At 39.0% G+C, this 23,075-nt stretch overlaps 1 protein-coding gene across 2 annotated transcripts in view; it reads left to right on the top strand.

The window, feature by feature from the left end:
• The first annotated feature begins 253 nt into the window (after positions 1–253).
• The window catches only part of LOC104828116 (6-phosphofructo-2-kinase/fructose-2,6-bisphosphatase 4), a 27,386-nt gene continuing 4,564 nt past the window's right edge, over positions 254–23,075 (top strand). The window contains exons 1-13 of one of the 2 annotated variants that reach the window (XM_010561585.1): positions 254–366; positions 4,638–4,734; positions 7,196–7,262; positions 8,478–8,552; positions 9,432–9,488; positions 9,809–9,930; positions 11,552–11,759; positions 12,343–12,489; positions 13,096–13,200; positions 14,910–15,039; positions 15,414–15,476; positions 18,632–18,696; positions 21,873–22,097. In XM_010561585.1, coding sequence (XP_010559887.1) covers positions 255–366; positions 4,638–4,734; positions 7,196–7,262; positions 8,478–8,552; positions 9,432–9,488; positions 9,809–9,930; positions 11,552–11,759; positions 12,343–12,489; positions 13,096–13,200; positions 14,910–15,039; positions 15,414–15,476; positions 18,632–18,696; positions 21,873–21,932 — 1,308 coding nt within the window. In that variant the 5' untranslated portion in view covers position 254 and the 3' untranslated portion in view covers positions 21,933–22,097. Of the gene's footprint in view, positions 367–4,637; positions 4,735–7,195; positions 7,263–8,477; positions 8,553–9,431; positions 9,489–9,808; positions 9,931–11,551; positions 11,760–12,342; positions 12,490–13,095; positions 13,201–14,909; positions 15,040–15,413; positions 15,477–18,631; positions 18,697–21,872; positions 22,098–23,075 lie in introns of those variants that run through there. The other variant, XM_010561587.1, reaches the window with a different exon arrangement.

Genomic DNA, 23,075 nt, shown 5'->3' on the forward strand with positions numbered 1-23,075 from the left:
ACAACTCGTGTGTCTAGCATTGCACTACCACTCACTGGCCCTTCCAAAATTCAGCACAACATAAGAAACCTGGTTAGGTCCACCAGTACACCTGAAGAAACCCACTGAAATAGTGAGAGACAATGCATGAGCTGCTTGAACGGTCACTTCCTCAGAGAGCACACAGATTGTAATTTTCCGTCGCAATATAAGCCTTTGCTTTGTGGGAATGTTAATGGTAAATCCCAGTTTTCTGTTTTTCTGTTTCAGTATGTATGACCAATTGCCCTACTCTGATTGTCATGGTGGGTCTCCCAGCAAGAGGAAAAACCTACATCTCAAAGAAGCTGACACGCTATTTAAATTGGATTGGAGTGCCTACAAAAGGTGATGGATTTGCTTTTGTTTACATCAGAAGGACAGGGCAGATGTTAGGTGTTCCATAAACATAATTCCCAGTAATTTTGTTGCCAAGTTTGACTACATAAAATCTTTCTGCTTAGTTAACTTATTTTTAAGCAATAGCATATACAGGCTGTCTCTTCCGTTTAGATGTTAATTAGTCAAATTCTGGTGACTGTTCATTTACGTCCTTGTTCTGCCAGGTGCCTAAATCAACTTTTTGCCTTTGTCCCTTAACACTTTGGTTCTTCAGCTGTCCTTTCCCCCCTGCCCCCCCTTTCTTTATGTGGATGAAAGGGAATCTCCTTTACAAGCAGACCAGCAGTCAGCACTTCTGGGCTGCATCAAAAGAAGCGCGACCAGCAGGTCGAGGGAGGTGATTCTCCCCCTCTCCTCCACTCTCGTGAGACCCCCTGAACGCAGTACCGCGTTCAGCTCTGGGGCCCCCAACATAAGAAAGACATGGACCTGCTTGAGCGGGTCCAGAGGAGGGCCACAAAGATGGTCAGAGGGCTGGAGCACCTCCCCTGTAAGGACAGGCTGAGAGAGCTGGGGTCGTTCAGTCTGGAGAAGAGAAGGCTCCGGGGACACCTTATAGCAGCTTTCCAGTACCTAAAGGAGGTGTATAGGAAAGATGGGGAGTGACTCTTTAGCAGGGAATGTAGTGATAGGACGAGGGGTAGTGGTTTTAAACTGAAAGGGGGTGGATTTAGATTAGATACTAGGAAAAAATCCTTTATTGTGAGGGTGGCAAGGCACTGGAACAGCTTGCCCAGAGAGGCTGTGGATGCCCCATCCCTGGAAGTCTTTGAGGCCAGGTTGGATGGGGCTTTGAGCAACGTGGCCTAGTGGAAAGTGTCCCTGCCCATGGCAGGGCACTGGAACTAGATGGTCTTTAAGGTCCCTTCCAACCAAAACCATGCTATAATTCTATGGAAGTTCTGACTTCTCCGTCTTCTTTTCTCAGTGAACTTTGTGCAACGTGTAATTCTCTGTGTAACTGTTCAACTGCATTTGTGGAATGAGTTACAGCTCTTTGTCTGAATATTAAGAGCCCAAGGAACTGAAGCAGCCACTTGCTATCATTCTCTTAAGGACTTTATATGTGTGTTTAGTGTGGGAAGCAATGGCTCGGGTTTGCTATGTCATGGACCTGCCTGTCCTACCTCATTCCCAAGCTCCTGTGGTATCTTGTGGGCCCAGATTGACAATTAAACAAGACCTAAGTCCATTTGAGGTTCTGAGCAGCCATCTCCCCTGCCACCTTCTCTATCTCTGTAGAAAAAAAAGGTAGTGTTTTGTGATTCTGTCTGGCGCAGTAATAGTAGCTTTATAGTTATGACTAGTTAATAATTTAAATAACATTAAACATATTAGATCATACTAAAGTGTAGACTTTTGGCTGGATATTCAGAGATGTATTTCCTAGTAGCTCTAAGAAGTCAAAATGAGGAGTTCCAGCCTAAATTTAAACTGCCTTTTCATTCTGAGGGATAGCTTTTTGAGTTGGTGTTTTCTTAAGCTCTTAGAAACTTGTCTGATATGCCTTATTTAGATGAGATGTTATGGAGGATACGTTATATTGAGTATGAGAGGTTATAGGATTTAAATTATAACTTGAGTTTTGACTGTTTTCACGCAGTAAAACCCTTCTGATGAGCAGTATCAGATATTTAGAAACTTCGGTTTTATCCGTTGGGCTGAAACAGAGTAACAGTCTAAATAGGTTAGCTTATATCCAAGCTGATAAAATGGGATATAACTATGCTTGTATGTTAGATACACATCTAACATACATTTCTGTAGGTACATATATATGTCATCATTTTCAGCATTTTACCATGTGAACTCTGAAAAGCAGAAACATGGTATTGGACGACAAACAAGGTACTGTCCACATCTGGCTCATGCTTGGTTGAATATATCCCAAATACAGTAAGATAGATAGGGATGGTCTGCCTCAGTTATAGGAAAAGTTCCATGGGCAACTGTGAGCAGCATGTCAGAAAATATATGCACTTGTGCTTAATAAAAAATAGAGCATTGCTGCCTAATTTCACAAAAATGTACAACATAAAGTTACCATATGAGCTTCCATCCTAGGTTGCTGGTTATGGTTTGTTTTTGTTAGAAAGGGTGACTTGGGATTTTCTTGGAAAACCACGGACCCTTTCTGTTGTTGGTGTCATCAGTGGTGCAACTTTACTGAAGCTGAAATAAATTTAAAATACTCATTGAGGGAATGGATGACATGTTACCTAATGCTTCCAGTTGATTGGGACTGAATTGATATGTGATAAGTATCAAGTAGCCCTAACATCTGTTACCCTTTGGCTCTTAATGCCTTAAAATTAGTGTGTGCTTAAATATATTGTGTGCTTATTCTCCAAAACAGATGGTTAAAATTATTAAACCAGAGAAAAGATAAATGCCATGTTTTCATGTAACATACATTAAGCAAGCTGGAGAGTTCAAGAAAAGAAGGTGGAGGTAAATAGCCCAGGGTTGATGTTAGTTGAATCATTTCAGCCATCAGTTCTGTGTTTTCTTTTATTCTTTCCAAAATCCTCTGTCATTTAGAATGTGAAATGGTTAAAAATACAAAGGACTTTTGTCTGGGCTTTTTGAAGGAAACGAGGTCAATTAGATGCTTGAATAGAATTGTGTTGCAATGTGGTTTTTAGATGCTAAACTTTGGGAAGTTTATTTGAATAGTTCTGGCTGTGTGGTAGTTGTGATACCAGTTAGCGTTGTGAAACTTTTCCACAGGGGTGGATGCTAATAATGAAGGCTAATGATTGTCCCACTAGACAGCACTTTTTCCTTTGCTGTGCATGACCCTCTTGCAGTAACTATTCTTTCTTAAGAAATGAATTATTTTTTATTTTTAAAGGGCTATTGCCTGACAACACTGGCCATCTGAACTTCTTACATCTTCTGTTTTTCTTACAAGGAACCACCTTTCCATGTAGCCAGTACAGCCAGTGCTCATTAAACCTGTCACAGAATAACCTGGATTGTACTATAATCTGTGTCATACAGTTGACCACAGAAAAATTACATCAACATTGTTGAATTCAAACAAGACTTGACTTTTGGGGGGATAAACAATATTTATTTCTTTATCCTCTGCCCCCAGTCCCAACAGCATTCTATATACAGCAGCTGATGGTTGAGCTCTTTTATCCTATATCTTTTTTTTCTTAATTACAACTCAGCAATTATGTCTGTTACTTCTTTTCCTCTTTCCAGAAATGAAGTCTGGCAAGTATTTCTATCTCGGCAGCTTCTCAGACAGAATACTTCAGTTTGTTCTAATGTTAAAAAAAAAAAATGCTTTGCAGTTCAGCAGAGAAAACCTATAGGTCAGAAACAAGTTAAACATTAATTGCACTTCAGAGACCTACTTTCAGAACTGTTGAATGAAGTTAACTAGGGTACAGTGTCATTGTCTGCTGTGTGGTAGAACAGAACTGCCTTGCCCTAATCCCATATCTGATGTTGTGACAGGTGTGTAGCCATAGACCTTATGGACCTTTGCCCAGATAAGGACACTGTTAAGAGATCACAGTAAGATTATGTTCAGTACTTATGCTGATTTTTTTAAATGGTGTTTTTTTTTAATGGTGTGGTTTTTTTTTTAACAACTTAAGCATTTTTTTTTTAAATAAATGGAACAGGGGTTGTGAAATAGTATGTACTGATCCTTAAGGAATAGAAATATTTGAGCAGAATTATGGAAGAAATGTTTCCACAACTTAAAATTCAAGTTTTGCTTATCAAAAGCAAGATCGGTTAGTTCTATTTAGAACTCTTCCTTGCTTAAATAAGAGCTGAAAGTTTTGGGAGGTGCTGTCAGAATACTGTTTCACTGCACACATACACGGAAGAAAAAGCTAGATTATTAGTAGTCCTTTGTAGACTACTGAAACAGATTTCCAACCACCGCTGTAAAGGAGGAAAAGAGTTTCTTTTTGTTGTTCAGGCAAACTGGCAGGCAGAGGCATGGCAATATGGCCCCGTGACTCCATTGAAGCTACCTACAGCCCAAATGTTCTTTTGCCATTTCCATGATTTGTTGTCTTTTTATTTAAAAACAAACAAATCCCTCAAAACACAACAAGTATGATATGCTGACTTCGTACATGCTAAATTGTTTTATCCTCGCAGGTAGTTTGGTTTCAAAGCTGTCATAACTTTTGTCCTTTTTACGTGAATATCATTAGTTCCCACTAATACTGGTTTCTTCTTGGCAGAATTTAATGTTGGTCAGTATCGTCGAGATTTGGTGAAAAAGTATAAATCTTTTGAATTCTTCCTGCCTGACAATGAAGAAGGCTTGAAAATCAGGAAGTAAGTTTTGAATGTGTTTGGCTACCTGATGCTAATTGTATTAAAATGGTACCCTGTGTAATTTGCTTAGAGACTACTTTAAGTTGCATTTTTGTATGCTCAAGAAGACGCTTAAGAGACTGTAGTATGAAATGACAATGAAAAGAAATTCTAGAAAAGGTGGAAAAGTGATTTGTTTAGGCTGCTTAAAATTTGGGGTATTTTTTTCTTAATTGCTTCATCTCCAGGATCAAAAATGCAGAGAAGGTAAATACTTGATTCCTTTTCACCTTTCACTAGGCTGTGACTGCTGCTACTCCTGCAGATATTCCAGGTTATTTTCACTCAAATCAAAGCAGTTTTAACGAATAGTTACTATTTTTCTTACCTTTTTGTAAGGTATCAGCTAATAGATGTAACTCTTACTGCTTTCTAATTCCTAAAATGCCATTCTAGAGCTTTTGTGTGGATCGTAAAGGAGAAAAAAACCCCACATAACTGCTTTTCTTTTTGGTCTACATACTGGAATTTTTCACCTGGAGTACTTTGAACATGTTTGTTCTTATCTGTTCAAATGAGCAGGAATGAAACACTATTATTCTCTCCCTGAAATTGTCTATTTGGCCACCATGTAGGTGCTTCATGCAGTCAGTCAGTGCACTGCCTCGAAAACTGCCATGTTTTGCTAATGGTATGCAAAGCAATATAACCACCAGTGTGAACATCTGTGCCTAGATGAAGCACTTGAGACTCCCCTCTTGCCTTGAAAGAGGCTGTGCTTTAATGTAGAGGAAAGACCTTGAGAAGAAAGGGTAGATGAAGAGAAGGTCAGAGCAAGAGGGAGCTGCCTCTTTCTTACAGAAGATAAAATGGGAAGGTCTTTTGATTTTCTTCACCATTCATTGTCTTTTTTAGTATGTTCAGGAAAACATTTAAGAGTGTGCAGTAGGAAATGAGAAGGAACAGAAATTTTAGCAGAATGGAAATGTGATTTGCTTAGGCTACTTAGAGTATTTTGTTCTTAATTGCTTCAGCTCAAGCATCAACAATGTCTGGACTTTCCTCCTGTCTGGACTTCCTTTTGCAGCTGTCCCTCTGTCCTCTCTCTCTTCCCTTTCCCCTTCAGCAGCAGATGAGTATTGCTAATGTCAAAGGAGAACAACCTGCATAAGAACCTCCTAATCCTTTGGTTCCAAAGAGTAGATATGAGGTGCATTAGCCTTGCAAGCCCCTACCGTTTGCTTAGAGGTAGAGCCAAACCTTTTAACATGCCTCTGTGTCACCTATTAGACTAAATGGTGGGGAATATAATATGAAATGGGCTGTGTGAGCTAATCTGCCTAGTTAGCAATGCGTAAAGAGGGTTTATATTTATTTAGTGAAGACTTGGCTGATGAATCTCGGTTCCTGACATCTATAAACAATGCTAATGTGGAAATACTGTCAGGATTGAAATGCCTTCTTTTTTCTTTTAAGATAAAGCTCTGCACCAGAATATGGTAAATGTAAGAGAAGAGTTACATGTTTCAGTCTGGAAGTCAAAATAGAGTAGTAATTCATAGAAAGGCTGTTGAAATGGACAGGGTTTTATGTTGGTACTGCAAAAAGACTGTATTACTGGAAATAAATGGGGCCGTGTTCTACTAATGAGTAAATTGTGTACAATGTTGATGTTGCCCTCCAGTATTATTTATGTGTTAAAAATCATAATGGACTTGGAAGATAATACTAATACTGGGGAAATAGGAAAGTTGCAAATTAATTTATTCTTGTCCAGATTTAACACAAGCGTAAAGTATGTGGGGGTGGGTTTTTTTGGTGTCGTGTCCTCAACTGTCTCCAGTACTAATTACGTTGCGTTGGTGACTACAGTGGGATGTTATTTTCACCTCTGTCCCTAATGCTTGGTGCTAACATTGTTTTACTCTCTGTTTTAACAGATATTTTTTTGACATAAGCAATTTCATACAATAGTTCAAAAGAGAAGTAGATTACTGAAAAATAGTTGTCTATCCTCTTTAATTTAGGGCCTCAAGATAAAAGCCTTAAGTTGATTTATTTTTTCCTCTTTGAGAATCAAATTAAGAAGCAAATATCTATGAATAGGTAATTGGGAAAAGAATACAGTTGCAGGGATGATTCAGTGATGTTACTTTAGATCAGTGAAAGTTTATCCTGGTCAGTGAAGTTGATGGGTATTCTGTGGTGATGTATAGTTGTATCATTTGCACAGAGGAGCACTGGACTGGTGTTTTTTTTAGGCAGATAGCCATGACCACATTTCCTTAGTATAGCTTGGTTGACCTCTGTTGGGTTTTCCCATGTTTGGGGGGGAGGTGGGGGTGGGTGGTGTGATTAAAAAATACATGTTTTTGAGAGATATTATCTAACATTTGCAGGGCACTTTGATCAAAACGCACAAGTGCACTATTAAAGCGACTTTCAACTAGCATTTGAGTTTTACTCTCTTTTCATTTTTAAGACAGTGTGCCTTAGCAGCGCTGAATGACGTCCGACAGTACCTCAGTGAAGAAAATGGGCACGTGGCTGTAAGTTTCTTGTTGAAGACACATTCTTGAGATGCTTCCCTACAAAATAGTGTGTGTCTGCTGGATAATATATAGCCCGAGTAATTCCACTATCTCTTCAGTATATCAGATTTTTTTTCTTTGGGATTTGTATGTTAGATCTGCCTTGTTGCTGCCGTGAAAGGAGCACTTAAGTTCAGGGTGATGATGCCATATTGAGCAACCACCTTTGCGATTTGAGGGATTAACTGAGGAGAGAGTAACAGTGAGAAAAATGTCCCCCTTCTCTCCACGTTATATAATGTACCATTAAATACATCTGTTGTTTTGGTCACACTTGTGCTTCTATTTGATAGTCTAGTGTTTCAAGTGAAAGGTAAAGACTTACTGAACAAAAAGCATCCTGGGTATTGCTTGGCAGTTGTGTTACTGACGTGAGAAATCTCTGAAGAAAGCAGGAGAAACTCAAATTGCTGCATATCTGAGTATTTAATAACGGGATGCAAAACATCAGCTGTTCAATTATTGACATTGAGTATTCACATTAATTTGCATAACACTGTTTTTCTTAAGACTACAGACATGATTCTCTGTTGTTTTCATTAACTAATCGGGGAAAACCATTAACTATAATTGTAAGTTCTGCTGGGGACATGAGGTAAACTTTACACTTTGGCAAACTTCATACTTTGGTAAAATACTGGTGTGTTCAGAGCTAAAAGTAAGTTCTTAGAGAAATGGCTGCATATATCTTGTAATTCATGGGCAGGATTTACAAGTCTTGCAGATCTTCTGCCCTTTAGAAGTTTTACACTTGCATTTTTAATAGCGTGTTGATTGCAGCATCTTTTTTTGTGTGGTGTAAGTTCACAAAAACCCCCTATGCTTTAATATTTAATGCTGATATGGTCCAGGAGGAAGATTCTGTCCTGTATTATGTGTTAGGCTTAAATTCTGGTTGCTTCTTCCAAATACAGTGTTCTGCTAGTAGTGCTTTCAAAATATTACTCTTTTTCTAGTATTTCGAAAATCATGTTTGTAAAGTAGAAATGTCTTTTGTTTTCCTGTTGAGCATGTTGAGGTAGTGGGGTAGAGGGAAAGGGAAGTGTTTTCATTGCTTTCCTTCACATTGAGGGACTTTGAACCCTTATTTTTGTTGTTACTAATGCAGTGCTTTTCATAGGCTATGATGCTGTTTTTAATTCCTCTCTCTCTGTTCCCTGTAATTATTCCTAGGTCTTTGATGCTACAAACACAACTCGGGAACGTAGAGAAACTATTTACAAATTTGGTGAAGAAAATGGATATAAGGTGAGTCAAAAGCAAAGGAGTTCTGAACTAATGATAGTTTTGCTCTTATCTGCTACTCTGAGTTAAAAGGTGCACTAGCATAAGCCCCATCCTTCCTAGCTGTTTAGTCAACAGTGCATTTTGTGTGCTTAAGCATTGTTTGTGATTAAAAGTCACCCAGTCCTCATTTTTCTCATCTTTAGTGTTTGTACTGTTTGTAGCTAATATCTTTTATGCTATGGCTTCAATTCTGTCACCCTGGACCTGTAGTTCTGAGTGTACTCTCAGCAAGAACTGTTTAAAATATGGTTCTTAGTGCAGTTCAGGTTTTTGGTGCGGAAACACGTAGGGAATTCTGTGTTAGTTCTGTACAAACCAAAAACATTCTGTGGTTTTATGCCTTCTGTCCAGGATTGTTTTGCATTTAGCTGTTCTCCAGTAATCTTTCATTTCCTCTGAACTTGCATCTCCATAAACCTTTGAGATAGCAAAACACAAACCTCTTTTAAAGTGAGACTGCTCCATTGATTGAAAGGGTTCTAAATTATTATTTCAGAAGCATTAGCTACTGTTTGTGTGGCTGAACTTGCATCCTCTGCATTTATTTCTTCCTCCCATCCTAAATTTTTCTCACTGCAAAATTTTTCCACTTACAAGCATTGTTGGGGAAAGGAGTATAGAGCATGATGCTTCTAGGAATTGAAAGCCAACAATTTCTGATGAGAGGGTCTGGAGAAATCTTCAGAGTAAACGGAGGGAAGTTTAACGCATGGCTCTGTTAAAAAGGGTTACCGTGGAAGCGGGCAACTTGCTGCTCATGTGTGTTAGTCTCCAGAGGCATTCTAATGCATCTTTCTTCTTCCTTCCTTCTGTGGACGTGATTTCCTATTTGGACTGAAGACTTTTTTTGTTGAGTCAGTATGTGTAGATCCAGAGGTCATTGCTGCAAACATTGTGGTGAGTATAGGAAAGTTTGCTTTAACCGCTTTAAGTCAAGAGGTTTAAAGTAGCTCAATATTTTTATAACTATTATAAGAACTTCCAATAGCAAAAAAACATTAGCTCCCATTAATGGAACACTTTTCATTTATTTTCCTGTCCAGGTGTATACTAAGAAGTCTAATTCTATAAAGAATAGCTCTTTTTGCTTTACATGTATTCTAATTAACTTCCAGAAAATAAGTTTTTGTGGTGTTCTCCCCCTTCCTATTCCTTTAAACTTGCATTAAAAAGGGAAAGAAACTTATGTACTACTCTCCTGGTTTTATTTTAAACAGCAAGTGAAGCTGGGTAGTCCTGACTATGTTGATTGTAGTAATGATGAAGCAACAGAAGACTTCATGAAAAGAATAGAGTGTTACAAGAACTCGTATGAGACATTAGATGAAACTCTTGACAAGTAAGTGATGAAATAATACTGTGATCACAACTGGGTTATTTTAAGATGTTTCCTTAGGGGATGGAGCATCCTGTATCGGGGATTAGGGCTTTCTAGTCTTGTTTTTCTAATGGCTTGAGCTCTCATTCCTTTGGTAGATTAGAGAGAGTTGACTCTGCTTGCTTGCTTGAGGAAAATTGGCTAATGACTCTACTCTGGCACAGTATTCTTTTTGATTTTCCCTCTTGGAGAATAGTATGATTCTTCTGGGATAGAACCAGCATTTAGAAATTATTCCAGACTTGCTGTAGTGGTTGGTTCTTTTTTTTTTTTTTTTTTAGTATCTAGAGGAGACCCCAGTGATTTGTAAGCATAACTTCATTTGTTGACATGACTAAGATGAATTTTGAACATGTCAGTCTTAAAAATGTGACTTCTAAATTTATTTATTTGTGCTTGCAAATTATCCTGCAGATGCAGGACTGTGAGAAACTTTCTTAGCTAGATTATTTGCCCTCATGCCAAAGCACTCATCTGTTTTTTTCATTCACTTTCGACACTTGAAAGTAAGGTAGGGGTGAACCATGTGAGGAGGAGCACTGTTTCTCTTGCTACAGTCCAGGATTTCAGTGTGGGATTTTGAGCTGCACGCGTACCAGATGCTCCTGGTTTGTTTCAGGACCAGTGCTATAGAGAAGGCTGAGCTGCATTTTAATGTAATTGAGTGTAAGCAGAGTGAAGCTGGTTCAGTCAGATCAGTTCATGCATGTAATTTCTGTGATGGACCATAATGGTTGTGCCTGCGTGAAATAGCAATGATTAACTCCAAAGAATGCTATCAGAGATGAGGTGATGCTGCTTGCTTCTCATCACCTCCATTTAGTTTTATTGTAAGTTTTCTTGTTTTATTGTGGTGTGATGTCTCGAAAGCATCACTAGAAACCAACAGTGGTTATTTTCAGCTTATCAGACTTTTTTCCTCCTTTAAACTAGATGCTACTCTGAAATTATAGCTCAGACGAGAAAGGATAAGCATTGAAAATTGAAATTATAACCTGCCTGATGCTGAGAAAAGGTAGTGGTGGGGTAGATTAAGTACTGTTAATAAATAGTTGTTGATAGAGGTGTTGAGAAAAGTCTTGCTTCAGGCTAGTCACTGGTCCTTCTGATGCTGTAGTTTTTCTGGAAGGGTTAACTGAGATGGGTAAATAGTGACCATTTTGGCCCCTGGGTGCAATCAGACAATACTTGCTGTGGGGGGAGTGTTTGTAACCTGCAGAAAAATAACTAGTATCGTAAAATATCTTATTGAAGCTACCACAGTTGAATGACTCCACTGAATTTTCCTTTCAGTGGGAGGGCTGTATTTTTGCAAGAGTAGGATCTAGATTTGAGGGACAAAGTGCAAGTAAAGGGAACAGCAAAGGAAGTGATGTGAACAGCTTACATGTGAAAGGAATAGAGTTCAGCCTGTACCTTTGGAGTATTGCATTGTTTCTTAGGACTAATGCATATTCCATGAGTAATTGAATTTGGTGTGTTGCCCCTTTGTTTTATAATGAGAGAGAGCGTGGGAAGATTGTGGTACATGCTAATAGAAACTATGTGAAATCTTACATATTTTTTTGTCTTCTTGTCAAAGGGATCTTTCTTATATTAAAATTATGGATGTTGGAAGGAGTTACCTTGTGAACAGAGTAATGGATCACATTCAGAGCCGGATTGTCTACTACCTCATGAATATCCATGTGACTCCTCGGTCAATCTACCTCTGTCGACATGGAGAAAGTGAACTCAATCTCAAAGGGAGAATAGGAGGAGATCCTGGACTGTCTGTCAGGGGGAAAGAAGTATGTACCTCCTGAACAAGTGTGGCTGGGTTTTGTGTGTATCTATGCATGTGTGCAGTTTGTGCTGTGTAATTAGAGCTTTCTTTCTCTACACCCTTTTCCTCTTAACATGTTTAAGAAGGATTTTTTTAGTTGCTTATGTGGGTAGTGGAAACTGGATGGACACACTTTGTGTATTGTGATTCGGTATGTGCTCTTTTATCTGTCTGTCATTCTGTTAGTTGAAATTCATTTTTATCCTGCAGCACAAAGCAGTTGTCAAGGGCTTTATTTTTTAACTGTATTCTTGTAAAATCCTGACTTGTTGGATAATTGGGAAGGTTCACAAGTTGAAGCTGGAAGGAAAATTCCAGGAGGTAAAGATAGGAACTGCAGACAACTTGTATCTTCCTTATACTCCTTTCCTTACCTCTCCTGTCCCTCTTGGCTTAATGGAATGTGTTATATTTCTTAGCAAAAACTTTGACAGTCCCTTTTGGAAAAGTTATAATGAGTTTACGGAGGCTAGAGCCTGCATGTTCCAAACTGAACACAGTGTGTTGGCTCCAAGCCCTCACCCAGTGTCTCATGGTTTTTGTTTCAGTTTGCCAAAAGCTTGGCACAATTTATTAATGAGCAAAATATCAAAGATCTGAAAGTTTGGACGAGCCAGATGAAAAGGACAATTCAGACTGCTGAAGCCTTGGGAGTGCCTTATGAGCAGTGGAAGGTTTTGAATGAGATAGATGCAGTAAGTTCTTTTCTAATGTCTAATAAGTTGCTTTGCTAGGGACGAAGGAAGTACTTAATTTTGTAATGGTATGCTTTTTATGGGATAGAAAGTCATTTAAGCTGGTTCTAGGGACTGGAAAAGAGTGATTAATTCCTGTTAACAAGGCTAAATGTTTTATTAAATTTTGCCATAATTAATTTAGTCTTGGTTTGTCTTTCCCAGTAAAACATTCCCCTGTAGAAACCACGATGCTATGAAATTTTTGGTAGCTGGGGGTTGGAAAGAAATTTTTGGTAGGTGGGGGTTGCTAGTTGCTGCTTTCCAGCTGCAACTGTAAGATACATAAGCAGGTGCAATAGATAAAATGCGACCTTGCTCAGTGATCTTGCTTGCCCGCATGTTACTTCACTTATACAGGGATTTAGCGATTCCTTCTAGCCACATCTGAGTCCAGCTGAGTGTCCTGTTCATCATGCATGACAATTTTGTCTTTAAGTATCAGAGTAATGAAATACAATTGTTAAAAGGTTATTTGTTATTTATATATGGTTTTATTTAAGAATGATAATCTGTTTTTTGCACTGCTGGAAATACTTGCTTTTTAATTATTTTTATTACCTATAGGGAGTGTGTGAAGAAATGACATATGAGGAAATACAGGAAAATTACCCGCTTGAATTTGCACTGAGAGACCAAGACAAATACAGATACAGATACCCTAAAGGAGAGGTGGGCTATTTTTTCTCTCTTAAGGTGACGGGCTTCCTTGTCTTCTTGAATACATGCATGCGGGCTTTAGGAAGGAAAAAAAAAATTAAATGAATAAAAAGTTTTTCCTTTCTCCAGGGGAAAGCACATAGGAGCTTGCAAGGATTGAGCCCAGACCATTTAATTTGATTCAGGGCTTGAAAAATAAAACAGTAGATTTAGAAAAACAGCTGAGAGCTGTGATCTTGTGGGCATCGTTTCTATGCTGGTCCTGCAGTGATAAACCAGGAAGAATGATTGCAAGGCTTCAAACTGTTGCATATGCAAACATACTGCCAAGATTGCCTTTTTCTATTCATCCTTGCTGTAGATAATGGCTGTTTTGCATGCAGTTCTGGCTGAAGTGCTAGGGAAATCTGTAGCCACATTGGTCTTTCACTTTAATAAACTCCTTGTCTCTGGGAAAATAACTTGCTGACAGCTTTTCTAAAGCAAACCCATTACAGTGCAGCAATTACCAGATGGTCACACGGCCTGTCTGTGGGTGCTAAAGGCTTAGGATTCAGGGCAGCAGGATGGAGGAGTAATTGGACCAGCTGCTCAGCTGTTTGTGTCATGAGGAAGCGGAGTGTTGTGGTCGTCTTTCCTCAGCGGTCAAGAGTAATCACTGTGCTAAGAGCAGCTTGTGATAAGAGCAGTGTTCTTGCAGGTGTGACCCCTGTCTTACTAATGAGGCAGTCACAAGCTGTAAAGTTCTCCTAATCCATTTGACCGAGGAGTGTTTGTTTTTCAAACTGATGCCATCTTCTAGGATGGTGGCAAGGTTTCAAACTCTCTCATTGCCTTGCGGTGATGAGTTGATCTCAGTCATTTGTCAAAGGCAGTTTCTGTCACCGGTTACAGTCCCAGGGGTTTGGACAGCCTCGCTGGAGACCACTGCGTTTCTCTTGCCAAGGTCTGAATCAGCAGTGCCACTTTCCAACCGGGCAGCCGCCATGCCTGCCCTGGGACCAGGGCGAAGGCTTTCTGCTGTGGTCACTGCCTGCCCTTCTGGGTGATGTGCTGTGTTCTCCGCATGTGAGATGCGTGACACGTTTTGGAAGTATTGTCTTTGCTGTGCATGTGAAAATTAACTTACGCACGTGTGGAAATCCTGCTGTTTACCTGCAGCAGCAGATTCACTGTGTGCATGCTGTGCGGGATGGGTTGCAAGAGAAATCCAGCCTCCTTGCTTTGTGACTTTTGATGGGATAGCGGCTGCCATCGCCAGGCCAGTTCATCAAGCCCATAGTTCATTTTCAAAGGGCAGCCTGCACCTTGTGAACTCTTTGTATGCTGACTGTAGGCTGGGCTTCCCAAATTTTTGCTTGGAAGAGAGATGCTTTTGAAGATGAGGTACAGAAAATAATGTGCAAGACTTAACCTGTACACTTGCAAATGCTGTGAATGAAATTCTAGGGATTTTGCAGAAATTCTTGATCATAGTCACTAATTTAATAAAGCTTTTGCTTGAGGGAGATTTATTTTGTTATATGTATGCTCTTTGATAGTCTGGAAGGACCCGGACTGTGTTCTTAATTTAAGGAAAATTATTACTACAATATTTGTCTGTGCACTAATATAACATTTAAGAATATGCCTGATATGAAAGCAAAATCCACTGTATATACATACACTGTTAAAAGAGTTTTCCCTTTTTAATGTGCTGTGTATTTCTCTTCCCTGCCCAGTCCTATGAAGATCTTGTTCAGAGACTGGAGCCAGTAATTATGGAACTTGAAAGGCAGGAAAATGTGCTTGTCATATGTCACCAAGCTGTCATGCGCTGTTTGCTTGCATATTTTCTTGACAAGCCTGCAGGTAAGTCTTCCTTGATACATCTCAAATGGTCTGGTTTTTGAAAATTTACTGATTGAGGTTCCAAACAGTAAATTCCAACAATTTCCTTATCATCACGAGGTAGTTGTGCTAGGCAAGTATGCAAGTGTGATTTTTTTTGTATTTGACCCACATGTGAAACTTGGTAGTTGATTTTTATTGAGCTGCTCATCACCTGAAATACTGTAATGTTTGTGTTTTGCTCTGTTTGAATAGTGTCTCTGTTGCATGCTAGGGGAGAAAACAGGTACACTGTCAGGTAAAAAGAAATTTAGGTTGTTGACCTGTAACATAATAGAAAAGTTAGTGTTCTTGTAATCTGTATTTCATATGTAATTTGTTGTTCAATGTCTCAGAACAACTGCCTTACCTGAAGTGCCCACTGCATACTGTCTTAAAGCTAACACCGGTGGCTTATGGTAAGTAGTATTAAGTATGTATCATATGTAAATCTAACTGCACTGTCTGTGTCATCAGTAAAGTTTGTGAAGCATTTAAATTAAAACACATTTTTAATTTATTTTGCTTTAAAATAGAATTGAACAGTTAGGTTTGACATTGCATGTATGCCTGTACAGCTTTGTTAGAATCAATGAATCCTTTGGTTTACATTTGCTTTGCATTATGCCAGAAAATACATATGTATTAGTGAAGTCCTGAAACTACCAGTGGCTGTAACTGCTAGTGGACAGTTTTCTTTTGTACTCAGTTCATAAGCTATTTCACTAATTCTTCTGGCAAACCCATGCCATTTACACGTCTGGTACACTAAGATCTCAGTTTTTATTGATGTATTTTGAGAGTATTGGTTTTTAGAAGACAGCCAAATTTACATTTATGTAGGCTTACCATCTTACAAAGGGCGTTCCCCTTACTCTTAAATAACTTCGTTCTCTTTTCCTGAAGTATTTTTTCGTGGACCGTCACACTACCACATGAATTTACCTTGTTTGTTGTTGTTGGCATTTGCTTGCCAGCAGCTATTATCAGTGCTTAGCTCAGGGGCTTGAACGAAGATACGGCGCTGGTTTGTAGAGTGTGGTGGGGTATGGGTTGCAACATGTACTACTTGGGTTTTAGGCTGGTTGCTAATTAAGTTTTGTGTGTGTTTCACCCTCAGCTTAACATGTGGCTGCTGTTAATTTTCTTTAAGTGATGGCTTAATTATATCTTCTGATATCTCACCACACTTCAGAAGATTATTTATAGACAAAGAGAACTATCTGCACAGCTTACCAGGAAATGGATTGCCAAAAAATGCTGGTTGAGTTATTAATTGGAAGTGCAAAGCCGTCTTTGATTATCAGCTTTGAAAATTAGTAGTCTAGACCTGTAGTTCCTTTTCTGGTACATTTCAAATAAAGTTGAGACAAAGTAACTAGCTGTTACACTGGGAAATCTGTCTGAAGAGATTTTTGTCATTTAATTGCAGTGTGGTTTTACAGTAAGTAATAACTGTCTATGCTTTGGTGACATCTGGTGTTCCTAGTCTTGCATGACAGGCTGGAGTTTTGAAAATACAGATTTAGAACAGTTAAAAAATTTTTGTTTTGTTTTGTTTGGAAACTGGATTCTCTTGAGTTGCTAGTCTTGGCCTGTTTACACAGAGAATTTGTTGTTTTGGGGTTGTTTTGGGTTTTGTTTTTTGGGGGTTTGGTTGTTTGGTTTGTTTTTTTTTTTTTAATGGGAAGTTGGGTGACTTTGTAAATTTTAAGAGGGCTTGGATGTTTGCAGTGTTTACTCACGCACTAAATGAGGAAGCAAAAGAAGTGGTATGAAATACTGTCCTTGTCTGTTTGACTTCTGTGAAAGAAATGTAATTGTTCTTTTTTTAAAGTGTTTGATACTTAGTCTGATTAGCACATTTCAGTAGACCTACTTGGAATTTAACCATCTGAAAATACAAGGGCTGTGTAAACTGTTTATACAGTAATAATCTATAGCATTATTTGAAGTTGATGTGTCACTTGGCTCTAGTGAGGCAGGATGCAGGATCCAACATGGTGTGTTTAATACCTTCCAGCTAATCCTGTTCTGGGGTAACACCTCCCTTAGGGGTTTGCTCTTCCTGGCATTTGAAGCTAGCATCATTCCCACCCTAAACGTCTGATCTTTAGTAGGGGAACATCTGTTACGGCCTGGCAGTTGGATTAGGATAAATTAGCTTTTTACCCAACAATCCAGTATAGCGGTGGTCTGTGTGGGAGCACACAGGAAAGAGAAGCTGCGCCTTGCTGTAGGTATGAACTTGCACGTTGGTAATTAAAAATGCGCTGGGAGTATGCACATTGTAATTACTGTGGAGCAACTCCTGTCCCTTTGGTTTATATTTGAAGCTTTCCATGTGATACTTTTTTCAGGTCTTAAACTCAGCTGGCAGTAAGGACTGAGAGGTCTCTGTGGAAGTGTGTCTGCTCTGTAACCAGTCCTTAGTAATGGCCAGCATCAGGGATCAGAACTTGTTTTTTCTTGGTCTCAGGGGTCGCAATGGATCTGTGAACAGGATGACTAGGCTACTCTTCCAGTGGGAGTTGTGCGTTTTTCCCCCATAAAATCTGTTTTCTGGTTGACTGTTTCTCTGAGTGCTGGCTCTCCTTCAGTATTTGCTCACAGTGTCCATGACAAATGGGGTTTCTCAGAAGAGGCTTTCCTAAGGCAAATATTTGCCTTTGCTATTTTTTTTTTTTTTTTTAAAGTGCAGTGGCTTTCTAAGAAAAGGCTAAAATTACCTTTTTCTGTCATGTAGTAATTCTATGGAGTGTGTTACGACTTTAGGAAATAAGTGAGCAGAGTAATGTGAAAACCTGTTTGCGACTGTGGTATGTCAGGGGAATTTGACTATTAGTGTTGTGTTAGGGTAGTGGTAGCTTATAAAAGTCACGTCCATGTGAGATAAGACAGTGTTTGGCAGTAAGATGTTGCTTAAAATGGTGTGGCCACAGTGTATTGAGTAATTACAATTGTCTAAGTGGGCCAGCTTATACTAACTGATTAATAGTTGTCTCTTCTGACTGTTTAATTTTTCTTGCCTCTCTGGAGTTTTCCATTTCTGGGTGAAAAGGAGAAGTTCGTTTTTAGAAGTCAACTTTAAAGTTCCATTTAGCTGGGGGTTAAAACTGTTCTGCACATGTAGAGAAATGGGGGTTGCTAACAACACACAGTGTATCTCCTTGTAATCATTTTCATGTTATAAAAAATGAGAGCAGCATTTATCTTCTGTATTACAATGAAATTAAAAGAATTCTAGGATGTTTAAAAACCAAAAAAGTTACAAATAAGAACTTTCTGACTGAATGTTGTTGTTCATGTATGTTTAAAAAATGAGAATTTGTTTCAAATAAAATAATGATAAAGCTAAGGTGAGAATACGAGATGGATTATCAGATTGAGAAAAATGTTAATCCTGGTGGAAGATGTTCATTTCAATGCTTTAGCTATTCAGAATTTGGGAAATTCTAGTATAAATCAGAAGGGGGAAGTGATTAACCTTCACCAACTCAAAATTAGATTGTTTCTTTACTATAGCTTCATTTTTAAAGCAGACCAATTCTAAAAATGTGTTTTCTGTCAACAGGATGTAAAGTAGAATCTATATTTCTGAATGTTGAAGCTGTAAACACACACAGAGATAAACCCGAGGTAAGAATATTTTTGAAATCAGAGAACTTGACATAATGTGCTATCTGAGGTGATTTCCATTGTCCTTGTGGTTAGAAATGATTTGAGAACTCAGCTGAGCATATTTAATTTTTTTATTTAATAATATCAAGCTTTACTACTGGTTTGCTGTTGCGGGGGAAAAACATCCTTTTTATTGAGCAAATTTATCCTACGTATGAGCTCTAGCTGGAGTAGTTTATCTTCTAAAAATGAATAAGAATTTGAAGATACAATATCAATCTAAAAAGTGTATAAAGTTCTTCCAGCCTTTGTCATTCAGCAGAAGTAGGGCGTAGTCAAAAAGTATGTTGTTATGAATGCCACACTTATTTTGGAGAGAGTAAATAATGAATTCATCAGCTTTTTCATCACAGCAATCGTTGCTGTATGAAAAAGAGGAATTGATGATGCCACCTCTTGTTTTAAGCCAAAGCTAGAGAGGAAGACTAGATCTCAGGATACAGCAGAACAACTGAGGAAAAGGAAATTGGGTGTGTTTGTAAAATGTAAGTGGACATAAGATGTCAGACCACGGCAGCTTTGTACTCTTCCTGTGTCAGGCACATGGTTCTGTGTGCTCCTAAGTGTTGACATGAGCGTAGGTTGATTCCACTGCTCGCGCAAAGCTCTTCTATTGCTGCATTGTGAAAGTTATGTAAAACGTGTCATGATTAAAAATTTCTGGTTGCCTTGCAGATCCTCATGCTAATGCTACTAGGTATGGCACTGATTCCTTGCTGAGGTTATGAGCCGTGCCTACTGGTGAAATAAAAGTCAGTTTGATAACATGAGAAAAAAGGGCTGTTTGTGGTGATTTTAGAACAATGGTTTGTGGTGAATTCATGTGTATGTGTTCAACAAGGCATGCGATACAAAATGCCGTACTTATATGAGGGTACACATTTGTGGCAGTTGTGCAGAATTCATGCTGGAGGGGTCTGCAAAGAAGTTTTGTTTTAATGACTTGGGTATTCTGAGTTCTGAAAATACTGACTTTTGGCTGTTGATAGCTAAGACGTTTTCTATTAGATAGTCATATTGCATGTTTCCTCTTTTTTGCCCTTTCTCCTCTGTCATTCTGCTTTACCACTTTAGTATCTTAGTTTGGTTTGTTAGGTTTAGGAAATCCATTCTGTTTTCACACTGCCTAAAAGGTGTTGGAGAAGCGTGGTTACCATGTTAAATAATGTAGATCAATTGAACATCTTCAGTTTGGCTGATAAAATATTGGTGCTGAAATTAGAGCTTGCTAAAGTGTCTTGGGAATTGCCATTGGAAATACCACTTCTATAACTGAAGGTGTTTATTTTGAGGGGGGGAGCTCTGCCTGAATCACCAAGTGACTCCTAACTTGTCTAGCAAGGGATGTGGCTGTACTGACGTGGCTGCGTTTCAGGTGCCTGTAGACGATCATGCAGATAGTTGCATTGCAGTGGACACAAAGGCACAAAGCTGTTTAATTTGAAGAGAAATAGAGTTAATGAATTTTTAAAAAGAAAAAAAGGGAGCGGAGGTATTTTTATTAAAAAAAACCTCACTTTTCTCCCTCTACCCCCAAAGAAACCCAGACCGATGAAGTACGGGTGATGATACGCTGTTCATTTAGTCGGGCTGAATGAAGGACTGAGTTGATCCTGTCTGCATTTAAATGCTGCTCGGAGGACTATGAAAATTTCAAAAGCTTTCATTCACATCACCTATGAAAATGTTAATTACTTCTGTAAAATTAAGTGTTCAAATAGTCTATTGAAGTCAAAGCATTTAATTAAATACAGTGTCACAGATAACAACATTGTTAAACAATGAAACTATTTGATTAGGAATTGCCCAGTGTGCTGTTCTGTGCCCCCACAAGTAATTTGTAGTCTGTGTTTCAGAACAGTGCACTCCTTTTGGGCTTCAGCTGAAAGCATCTATTTTCACATTTCAGAAATGCAGGCAAAGCACTAGAGTAGTTGTTTATAGTATGTGTAAACTTCATTGTATGATGATGATTTGTCTGAAGTGGATTGAAGCCTTGTGTTTGTCAGTGTTGTAGTAGCTTAAGTTCCTGACCTTTTCAAATAAAGGAGTCTATAGTCTTTTTTTACTGAAAATAATTATGGGGAATTACTTTAGCTGTTGCTTGGGTCCCCTCTTTGGGCAGAAAACAAGCACTGGGGTAAAATGTCTACTTTGCGCCTCTGTCTTAGTGAATGACAGATATGGAGATCGCTCCTTGCAAGAAACCCAGATCTCCTTTTTGATTTTGTGGGGGGAAGGGGAGAGGGAGATGTTAGTGAAAGGTGAGTTTGCTTACCACAGTGTGAAACAAGTAAGACTCATGAAGCCCGTCAACACGAAGTTTGAATAATTGGCAATGATTTGGCCTAAAATGGGCCAAATCTTAGATCAAGATCTTGTAAGGAACTTCAGAACAATTTATTGCAGCCTGCTTTCCTGGTGGAAGGGAGAATACTAATTGCACAGTCTTTAGGACTTGTATGAGGTGGTACCGTGGCAGGCGTGATTCCTGAGCCTCGTTCAGCACAGCTGCACTCAAAGCTGTGCTGCTTAGTGCGAGTGTTTGGCCGTGCTGGTGTTTTGGTTTTTTTTTGGTTTTGAATAATTTGCTGCACTGAATGTCATTTTTTTTCTACAGCCTCTGCAAAATGAGGTGAGATCTAGTTGGTGTGATCAGTCTTGAATGGTTAAGGTGTCTGGGAAGATACCTTTCTGTTTTGTCAGGGGTAGTACATTGCCTATAACACAAACAAATGTTAAAGTCTTCCCTTGGGAAAGAAGTTTCTGGCATAGCTCAGCAAAGCACTGTAAGTTGCTTAATGGATAGACGTGCATGTGCTGAAGCACATGTTTAAGTGGATTCCTGCTTGGGCCTGGAAAAGACTTCCTCCTAAACATGGATGACTTGAGCTTTTGGTCGTACTATCAGCATGGGATCAGTGATTACTGTAAATATGTTTTCCTGCTGTCTAGTTCTGGGACACCAACCAGCTGTCAGTCTGCTGCATTCTCGGGGTGGGGGTGGGGTTAAAAAGAGTCTCTGCTTTTAAATAAGTGCCACTGTGTACTTGTGAAGGAATCTGATTGGGTTTTTTTGTTGCTCTTACTGCTGCATGGTAAATATTCTCCTCTGTATTTTTATTATTATACAGAATGTAGACATTTCCAGACCTCCCGAGGAAGCTCTTGTAACAGTCCCTGCTCATCAGTGAATCCTGTGTGCTGATCAACTATCGAACTTGGGGTGCTGTTTTCATCCTACTACTTCAAAATAAATTGAAAAAAATAATCATTCCAATCACTTTGAAATAAAAAAGCCCCACCCAAACCCAACAAATCAAAACCCAAGCCAAATGTTTGTACAGCGCATGATTTGAAAAAATTATCAAATCACAATAAAAATATTGCACTGGTTAATCTATTGTGGATAAGTTATCAAGCATTGATTGGCTGTCACTGGAATGCTGTTCTTGTAAATTGATATAATTTAAAGATCGTGCAGCATTAAGTTTCATTGTAACAGCCAGCGATCATTTAGCATTAGTTGCAGTATGTTTATGAGAGCCATGAAACACAACATCCTGTGTGAGATAAGAAAAAGTTGAAGTTTGTTTTTTAGGCACCAGTATTACCTATTTCAGTGCCCTTGGGAGTGATTGGACTGCTATGTAGCATAAAATAACAATCCATAGTTACTGTAAAACCTTAATCCTGCTGATCCATAGCGCTAGTGCTCTAGATGTGCTAATTAATGATGTGCTGTTTGAAGAGGGTAGCGAGTTTTCACTTAGTTCCAGAACAATTATTCAAGGTACAGGAATGCGTATAAATGTTTTTAATATACGACTTTTCCTAACATCTGTTCTGCATTAACTAGGCTTTAGGGTTTGCCTGCCGGCAGAAGTAATTTTAAATTTCCTTTTTTCCTGCTTCGTGTACAGACATGGGTGATCAACAAGCGTTAACAGCTCTGCTCTGTATGTTTTGTACCCAGATTTTATCTAGGGTACAATAAGCAGTGTTGACCGTTTCAGAATGTGGAAGCAGAGTTAGCCTGATGATTTTGTATCTGGGTTGTGACTCCAGTAGGTGCAGGATCTCAAACCAGCAGGGTATGCATCCTGAACTGAATTACAGCAAAACCTTTCACAGGCTGGAGAAGACTGCAGCTTGTTAGAGATGGGGTGCCATGCCTTGGCTCCTTTCTCTGCGACGTTACAGTGGGCAAAATGAGGCTGTGGGAAGCCTGTGCCATTGAAGCAGCTTTGTTTCAGTACCATTGAGTCTGGGAAAGGCAGAAAATCACCAAGTCCTGGAACTCTCTTCTGGGGGGGGGGGGGGGGGGTTTTGTGTTT

The sequence above is a fragment of the Haliaeetus leucocephalus genome, unplaced genomic scaffold, assembly GCF_000737465.1.
Source record: "Haliaeetus leucocephalus isolate CR32 unplaced genomic scaffold, Haliaeetus_leucocephalus-4.0 Scaffold148, whole genome shotgun sequence".
NCBI classification, from domain to species: Eukaryota; Metazoa; Chordata; class Aves; order Accipitriformes; family Accipitridae; genus Haliaeetus; species Haliaeetus leucocephalus.